The sequence below is a fragment of the Passer domesticus genome, chromosome 12, assembly GCF_036417665.1.
Source record: "Passer domesticus isolate bPasDom1 chromosome 12, bPasDom1.hap1, whole genome shotgun sequence".
Classification (NCBI taxonomy): Eukaryota; Metazoa; Chordata; class Aves; order Passeriformes; family Passeridae; genus Passer; species Passer domesticus.
This window is the reverse complement of record NC_087485.1, coordinates 21,057,755-21,067,471: the sequence shown is the minus strand read 5'-3', so window position 1 is coordinate 21,067,471 and position 9,717 is coordinate 21,057,755. Positions and strand designations below refer to the sequence as shown.

The window sequence follows — 9,717 nt, the reverse complement described above, 5'->3', positions numbered from 1 at the left end:
GACTGATGAGTCGTGAAGATCTGAGATGCAACATGTTAATAAAAATCAGATTTTTTCTTTAACAGAATTCACATGGATGCCTTATTATCTACAGACATGCAAAGGCAAAATATGCTCCCAAAGAATGAAAAAAACCAATATCCCTTAAAGTTAATTTAGGATTATACATTTAATGACATAGGAAAAAAAAGTGTGTAACAAGTGTTCTAAAATTACTTTGATTCTAATTAAATATATATGATGTAGCTCTCGGGAGATTCCACTAAGCTGAGACAGATTCACATCTCTTCCACTTGGGGAACAGAGCCACAAGCTGAGGAACTGGGTCAGTGCCTGCAGCTGATGGGATGTGACTGCAACAGATGCTGTGCTGCCAAGGGTGCCAGGACACAGCCCTGCCAGGAAGGGTTCCGTGCTCTCAGCTCAAAGTGTAGGTCTCCAAAGCATTTGTAATAATGGGAACTTCTTCATTTTAATGTTCTTTAAAGGAGTGGAGGACGGGGAGAAGTTGTGGAGAGCTGATTCAGCAGACAAACAGCTATAGGAGAAAGAAATTACTCTTCCTGGCAGGCTCTGCCTGACTCCTCTAGTCCTTTATGATCCCTGTTGCACATGCCTAAACTCCCTTCTAGGTAGAAATCTTCAGTACAATTTACCTTGGCTCTCTAAAGCATGAACTGTGGTTTTCCCTCTTCACTCATTACTTAAAATAAATTGCTTTAAAAATAAAAATGTATACAAATACAGTTTACTTCTGAATTATTTAAAGCAGCAACTTCTTTCTAAGGGCTAGAATTATGTTAAAGTTGATGTTTATTTAGGAAATTATATTATCTGCAGTGTAAGTCACCGTGAACAAAGTCAGAAAGACTCTAAGCTTGCAGTATATATCCTTAGACCTATAAAAGGAAGTTAAAAGAACCCTCAGTTTTTATTCCTGAAAAATAAATATATCTATTCCAGTATATGTCAAAGTTATTCTAATTTATCACTGAGGGGACTTAGAGGCAGTGTTTCCATGTAATAATGCACCCCTGTTCTTCAGGCTTACTGATCAGGTTTCTTTGTATCAGCCACTTTAACTTCTTCTGGTGAATAAAAGATTTCTTAACATGCAAAGGCTGAGAATTTGCATCTGGATCCCAATGCTAACAGCAGTGTGCTGGTTTGTAATATTCGTCTTATCATTGCATCTCTTTAGTTTTCAGAAATTGCATTTGGAAGTCATGGAGTTGTGATGTTTTGATCCACATCCTCACCTACTCTTGGTAAATTTTCAGAATGAAAGAGCCTTTGGACAACATTCTCAGGGATGCACAGGGTAGGATTGTTGGGGTGTCTGTGTAGGGCCAGGAGCTGAACTGGATGATCCTGGTGTCCCTTCCAGCTCAGAATATTCTAGCAGTACTTTGCTAACACCCAAGGAGGATGTAGCTTTTCAATTCTGGCAGCAGCATCCTGAGAATAATGTCACTGGGCTTCTCTGAAGGATTCTTTGACAACATAACAGTCATACAACAATGGTTTGTTTATTGAGCAATAGTGAACCACATCCAAGCAAACCTTTGAGAGAAGCAGTAGAAGAAATATTTCAAGATCTAAAAGTTAGATGTGCTAAAAGTTGTCTTCAAAAGCATGTTTTAATAGCATGCAAAAGGAGAAGGAATAAAAGGGGGATGTGTGAAAGTTCTTTTATCCTCAAGTGTGGGGGCTGTGTGTGTGCAGGGATAAAGCATTTTCAGATGAGCTAATTATTTTATTTTTCCCTTCTTGCAGTTAATATTTTGCCTAAATTCATATTTAATCAGGAGTTGTTATGTCCACATGGTGATAAATAGCAGTTTGTTCAACACACACAGCAACTTTGCCTTAATGAAAACAAATGCTAATGGAAATAGGGAAATCTCTCGACTGCAGCAAATCAGTTTCTCCTTCTAATCAGTCTCTCCTGTCTATAAAATACACTCATGTATTAGAAAAAGTTCATAAAGTGAGAGTTCGAAGGCATCAGTAATAATGTATTTTAGCTGCAGAATTCAGTGCAGAGTGAGTATCATGCACAGTCGTTATTTGAGACCATTAAGCCCAGCCATAATCTGTGCTTGTCGTTGTCGAGGCGGTCACGACACAAAGCAGGGACCACAAGCAGTTTCAGATGGCAACAGTTTATTATCGAACATGGCTGACCTTTTATACACTTTTTAATTGTTTATGCTTCTTCTACCCTAACTATTGGATACAATAAATCAACATAACACCATTGGTGAAAAGTTACAGTGACTTAACTAACTTTCTAAATATACTTCATGCAGCTGCGAAGTTCTTATCTTTCTTCAGTCCCTCAATTCTCTTGGTCTCCTTGGTTACAGCCTTGGAGAGAGGTCCTTATCAGCTTCTTCTTTCTTCTCAGCTTCTTCTTGCTCCTTTAGCTAACAGGCCCGCTGTTAGCCCCTTCCACAATTCCCCCTTTTTGTTTTTAAACACAGCTGCTATGGATTTTTGCAGGGCCCTTTGCAAAAATCCAAGCAGAGAGGGGAAACACAAAACAACAATCACAACCATCAACAAAATCAACATTCCCATTCTTAATACAATCATTCCTGTCTTTCATCCATCTATAGGTGCTTTAAAATTTCCTAACTACTTTATCCCATAAAGCCGTGAACTATAACCACCCCAAAGTGCTCAAAAGGAGCTGCAGGAATACTAGAAAAAAGGTTCCAAAACCCTGCATTGTCTCGGTCAGCCTAAACCAAAACTACACCCTTTAATTACTATGAAAGCACATGAAGAGCAATGAAATACATATCCTGATTTATATATCTAGATATAGCCTTAGCCAGTGTCATCCACACGTTCTGCTTCAGCTGCGGAGCCATCCGTCTTGTCCCTGCCTGCTCGCTCCAGATAAGGTTTGACACAGCGAGCAGGAACCCATCGAGGACCATTATCTGTTAAAACACAAGCATAACCTCTTCCCCAGGTTATTAATTCCACTGGGCCAGACCACATGCCAGTAATTAAATCCTTGACCCATACCTTAACATTTCTACGGAGATCTGGTTGCTTAGCATTCAAAGAAGAAAAATGGTAAAAAATTGGAGATAACTGTGAGTCAGGTAGGGGACGCAAGAAGTTTAACACATAAACAGCTTTATCTAATCTCACTTGAGGTGACTCCTGTTGCATTCCCCCTTTTTGTTTATTGCTTGGCCCGTGGGGACATGTGGAATACCTGTTGAATGTTCAATGCCCCAAGCACGAAAGAATGCTTGCATTTTCTGCGAAACATATGCTGGGCCATTATCTGTTTTTATGTGACATGGAACACCTAGAACAGAAAAAGCATGATAAAAATGACGAATAGCATCACGAGTTTTTTCTCCTGTGAATGCTGAAGCAATCATTGCATGAGAAAAGGTATCAACCGTAACATGAACATACTTAAAGCGACCAAATTCTGGCATTTTCGTAACATCTGTCTGCCATTCCTCTAAAGCGGAAAGACCCCTAGGGTTGGTACCATAATACTGAGTGACATGAGTCATGTGACAGTCAGGACAGGAAGAAAGAATTGATCTCGCTTCACCAGGAGACAATTTAAATTGCTGCTGTAAAGCTTGAGCACTTTGATGAAAAAATTGATGAGACAAAATTGCCTGCTGCAACACATTAGGTATGGTTTTGATTGCAGCAGCAGCTACTAGAGAATCTACATAGGCATTGCCTTCAACAAAAAATCCTGGTAACGATGTGTGGCTGCGAACATGCATGATAAAGTAAGGATGTTTTCAAGCACCAATGACTGTCCATAACTTCACTAACATGGTAAACAATGGTTTCTCTTGGATATTATACAACACTGCTTGATCTAACTGCTTAACCAAATTGGCAACATAGATAGAATCAGTGACTATATTTAGAGAATCAGGAAATAAAGTGAAAGCTAAAAGAACAGCACAGAGTTCAACCAATTGAGGAGATCCCTGCTGAATCATTGTCTCATATTCCCAGTGGTCATCCTTTTTCCAAGCTACAGCTGCTTTTCCGGTTTTCCCGGATCCATCCGTAAAAACCGTTACACCTTCCACTGGAACAGGAGAACAAATTTGTTTTCCTTCAAAAGGAATCTCCTTGGTCAGTTTTAAAATTGGATGAGAAGGTAAATGGTATTTTATTTGGCCTGTAAAACAAGATAAGGCAGACTGCAATTCATGATTATTTTGAAAGCACCATTCAAAATACCACTGTTGCACAGGTATCACAATGGTCACAGGGTCGTGTCCCAAAATTTCATGACAACGCCTGCGGCCCTTGATGATAATATCTGCAAAAAGCTCATAAAGTCCTGGAGCTGTTTTCCGAGATCTGAAAGACAAAAATATCCATTCCAAAATATGCAGTTGATCTTCCCAATTATCACTCCATTGACACAGTATTCCACATGGTATTTCATGGTCTCTCAAAATAAACAATTGGACACCAACAGAGGTATCTATTGATTACACGTATTAATTACATTACCTCAGAGGAATTAATACTATATTGAGCTACCTTCGACTGGAGATCTTGTACAACTCTAGGCAAAGACATGATGACTGTCATCCTGCCTTGTTCCAGGAGCTGCTTTAAAAACTGGAAAAGCCATAGGGTTAGTACAGGCAGCAATTACATCAGCACTCTTCTCCTGAGGTACTTTTGGAGGACCTAATCTTTCTATTATGTCCCAATTATTTTCTTCAACTGCTTTTTTTCTAACAAATTCCCAAAACTCCTGAGGATGTCGAGGAAGCACAGTTACTTGACATGGAGGCAAAGTCCATGGGGCAGTAGGGCTAGAGCTATTAAAAGGTAAACTGACAAGAGTTCCTTGCCCCAACTCAGGTGTTACTGCGGGTGACTCGTCACTTGATTCGCTGTCACTGCTAGGTAACGGAGGATACGACCTTGCAGACTGTTCATGCAGTTGAAAGCGAAGCGGGGGGGCAGATGGCTGGACTAGAGCAGAGGGAAGCGGGGGGGCAGATGGCTGGGTTTCTCTCTCTGCTAAAGACAGTTCAGCTAGCTGGCGTAGCGGTGTATCGTATACAGGCACCATCGTGAGCTGCTGCGCAGGTGTGAGATACAGAGGTTTAGGAGTCTGATAAGGAGATGCCACAGCAGTTTGCCCAGAAGTTTTGGCAGTTCTCCCAGAAGCTTTGGCAGCTTTCCCAGAAGTTTTGGCAGCTTTCCCAGAAGCTTTGGCATCCAGCCCAGAAGCTCTGGCAGCTTTCCCGGAAGCTTTGGCAGCCGGCCTAGAAACTCTGGCAGCTTTCCCGGAAGCCTTGGTAGCCTGCCTGGCAACTTCCACAGCACCTGCACCTTCTTCAAGGACAGTTTCAGCAAGTTCCCCATCAGAGGCCCCGTCTGCCTCATCCCCCCCGTCAGTTTCTATTGTCAACCCCGATTCTTCGTCCACATCCCGCTCTGCTTGTTTCTGCTCTGTTTTCCATTGTTTCAATGCCTCAAAGAGCGATCCCCAGGTAACAGCTAGATCGACAACACTTTTATCTCCCGCTCGGATAACTTCCCACAGTCTGTCCCCGACTTTTTTCCATGCCTTAACACTATATGCTGTACCAGGGTCCGTGCCAAAACCCTGTGATTTAGCCCACAGCAATAAACTTTGAAGGGCATAGTCTGAAGTAAAGATTCCCTTATTTCTTAACAAAACTTTCCATGTAGCCAAAACACTTTCTTCCTCTTTAGATAAATTATTTCCCATTATCGCTAGTTGGTGGCTCACCTAATTCCAGGTGTCTTGATAGGAGAAAATCAGGTCCGGACCTCCCTGTGGCTTTCACCGGCCACTCTCAGCTACACCAACGCCGCCTCCCCCACTACGTCCCAGTGGGTCACGGTTGCCAATTGCTAGGATCCCGAGTATCTTGTTAAGGGTCTTGTATCACGTCAGGGATCACCAAATGTCGTTGTTGAGGCGGTCACGACACAAAGCAGGGACCACAAGCAGTTTCAGATGGCAACAGTTTATTATCGAACATGGCTGACCTTTTATACACTTTTTAATTGTTTATGCTTCTTCTACCCTAACTATTGGATACAATAAATCAACATAACACCATTGGTGAAAAGTTACAGTGACTTAACTAACTTTCTAAATATACTTCATGCAGCTGCGAAGTTCTTATCTTTCTTCAGTCCCTCAATTCTCTTGGTCTCCTTGGTTACAGCCTTGGAGAGAGGTCCTTATCAGCTTCTTCTTTCTTCTCAGCTTCTTCTTGCTCCTTTAGCTAACAGGCCCGCTGTTAGCCCCTTCCACATGTGCTGATGCCAGAGCAATCAGAACACTGTATTTCAGCAGGACCACTTATGAAATCTGTCATATTACTCAGCTGTTGCAAAGATGTCTCAGGTTATCCCCCTGCAGAAACAAACTCTTGATGTGTAAGGGGTTTAAGCTGTTTTTTAATGTCCTGATTCTGTGGGATGGTTCATAACACATAATAATAGCAATGGATGTAATGGTCAAAGTGGAAGTGGATTGGTATTAGGCAATCCTCTAAATGGCTTGCAGGATGAATCCAAAGCACACTAGCTTGTAGGAATATTCTCTTCACAGCACCTGCTTGGTGTTTTCATTTGCAGTTCTTGAAGACAGTGCCAGAGATAAGTGGCAATGAGCTACCCATAGATAAAACATAATAATAATAAAAGTTGAAATAAGCATTATGTAAGCCACAAATGGCACAGTGCTTAGCTTTTGTGCTTTGATGCTGGAAGGGGACTTTTCCCACTCTAATCCATTTAGAGTTGTTATTAATATGGCTTCTGCATTTGAAAGCAAAGATTAAGTTTACTGACACCCATCTCAGCACTGACAAGGCTGTTTAAGATGGAAATTCATGTCAGATGCCCACCAAAGGGTTAAGAAACTGAGTATTTCTGGATATTTTTGAATTAAACTATCTGCTTTGCTTAGAAGTCCATGAAAGATCCTTTGCTATCTAAAGCCAGCATCTGTTGGAACATGCTGTATGTATAGTGAAATCCAGGAGTTAGGGGAACAGTAGCTGCTCTTTCAGCCCTTAGATCTATAACATTTGCTAAGATACCACGTGGGTTATGGAGTGGAGAAGGGTCTCTCTCCTACACACTTGCCTGGTCTTTAAAACAGAAATAAATTTCACTCTGATCAAAAGGATTGAATAAATCCTGCCTTGATGAATCCTTGCATAAAATATGGCCTAGGTCTTCATTCAAATCATCCTTCCTAACGTTCAGCATTTCTCATTCTCCAAGGTGGGAAAGGTCATTTGTCTCTTGTGGCACTCCCTTTGCCTTTCTTTCCCCCTTCTGTCTGTGACCAGGCTGTTGCTTGCCTCGCTCTCAGCCTCATGTTTGTCCCTGTTTATTGTCCCTGGGAAGTGGGGATCTGTGGGAGGTGCACCATCTGAAAGTGCCAGAGGATTGTTTTTCGCTCTTAGCACATCTCGCTGCAGCTTCTGCCAGTCAATGTTTCCAGATGACAAGTGCCTCCCAAACTGAGCCCTTCTTCTCCCAAGGCATAAGGAAAAAGGAAATCCTCCCCAAGTCCTGTCTGTGCTCCAGCACTTCCTTCTAGCAGTAATTTTGGGAATTAGAACAGCTCCATACTCAGGAATTCTGACTCCTACTTGAGTGCTGATGAAAGGAGATCCAATTTTGTTTAGCTTTCGGTGGGAAATGAGTATCCTACTATGCTTCTCTAGGGAAAGAGTAGGAGAGGAGCTGTTGGATCTCTTCTGAAATCAGTTTCTAGGAGCCATAAGTGGAGGAAACAAAACCATCAATTTTATTCCTGACAAAAGAAAATCTCTAGACTAGTCATAATTATAACTAATCAGTTCTGTATTGTTTTTGCATTTTTCTGAGGAAAAAGTTGAACTTAGCTCTAAAATGGACTAATCACTTGGGCTCTTTTTCTCTTTATATTGTGTGTAAACTCTGTGGGGAACTGGCAGGTAGAATTGAACTTGTTCTGGACATTACTCAATGGCCATGGGGTGATCAGTAATAAAAGCAGGACAAATTATTCTCATTCTTGCCTACCTAAAGTTTGTCCAAATATGAGAACTTCCTTGAGAAAGCAGTGCATAATCTGCATTAAGAGTTATGAGAATATGGATGATGGAGACAATGGAAAAGGCCTTATTAAAATTCATCATCACAGGGGAATGTTATGCCCAGTTGCTTTTATCAGAAAAGCATAATCAGTGCACACATCTGAGTAAATAGTGACTGGGAAAAGAGGGAATCTTCATTTTGATGTATTAATTCTCAAGCTTAGTATAAAATTTTTATTTTAATTTAATAATATTTTAATTTAAAATATAAATACCTATATTTCAAGCATAAGGGGAAAGCAACACTGCAGTATGATAGAGATGGATCAACTTTTTAGTTCAGATATTGATGATTTTTTCAGTGCTGTGAATAATTAATTTTTTGGAGATAAAAAACTGGTGAGACAAACCTTGCCCTCATTTTCCTTTTTAAAAAAATGAAAAACATCCATTTGAGGACATTTGGTTGGCTAATGTGGCTTGGAGCTAAATGTTTGCAGAATGCAAGGTTAGCAGTAAGTCATAAATCATAAATCAGCAGTGACAGTGGGTGTGGAAGTTAAGGGTTGTTACTTGACTCCATTTTAATGTATTTTTAAATACAGAAATATACTCTTTTTACTACTTTATTTGCTTTTAGTCCCCTTAATACTTATTAGTCATTCTTTTTTCTCCTGAACAAAAAGGAATTGAATAATTTTCACAGAGGTTTCAGAAGGAACAGCCGCAATAACCTCAGAATGTGGATTCATCTGAAATTTTAAATACAGCATTGTACAAGCTAATATTTTTTGTATGTTGTGCAGTATTTATGTACCAAACAAACAAATTAATATCATGGGAAGTGATCAGTTTGGGGGGAAATAGGATCTTGGCAAGAGGCTTTTATCATTCAGACAGATCAGTGCACTTATAAATCTAAAACTAAAAATGGGATAAACAAGGACGTCATTCTAATTAGGGTGGTTATTAGCCTGTAGAACTGAACATGAGAAGTTTACTCCAGAAGATATTCTAGCATGTTTAATTACAACCTCATCAAGTTTTCTTAAAGTTCTGATTAACTTGAATTAAATGAAATCTGGGGATTTTTAAAGAAACACAGAGCTTAAATCAATGCAAGAACATACTAAAACAGCTTAGAATTTTGGGGTTAAATGACTATATAAGACAGACAAGGTCAAACAATTACTATTTTCAGTGTGTGCTGTGAAATTGCAATGTTCTGATGATGTACTTGCAGCATAATTTCCAAATCTCCCGCCTACAATCACAAGGAGGAAGATGCGGTTGTTAATGACAAGAATGTGTCCTGAGCAGAGACAGTCTCACAAAAAATCCCTCTTCAAACCTGTAGGCCACGGAAGTCCTTTTTTTGTGAGGAGGTGCATTTCTTTAAAGCACCCCAAGACAAAAGCAGTTGAAGCAAATGTTGGAATTAAAGCTTTTGAAGTACTGCTGCAGTTTTTCAAATGAGGAGAAACAGAGTAAGAATAGGGATAGCTGGGCTCCCCTTCTGTGAGTTTTATCACAAACAGAACTATTTTCCTTCTGTGGCTTAAGCTTCCAATTTCAGTCTTGTGGCTATGCCTCATGGCAGTTTAATATGTTATGG

At 40.3% G+C, this 9,717-nt stretch overlaps 1 protein-coding gene across 1 annotated transcript; it reads right to left on the bottom strand.

Annotated features, from left to right (window-relative positions):
• Positions 1–2,149: 2,149 nt before the first annotated feature.
• On the bottom strand, positions 2,150–6,322 carry LOC135279647 (uncharacterized). Its single transcript, XM_064387111.1, has 2 exons — positions 4,555–6,322; positions 2,150–4,368 (listed from the first exon to the last, which is right to left on the bottom strand). Exon 1 carries the CDS (start codon positions 5,762–5,764, stop codon positions 4,580–4,582), a length of 1,185 nt encoding a protein of 394 aa, XP_064243181.1. The 5' UTR covers positions 5,765–6,322; the 3' UTR covers positions 2,150–4,368; positions 4,555–4,579.
• Positions 6,323–9,717: the final 3,395 nt, after the last annotated feature.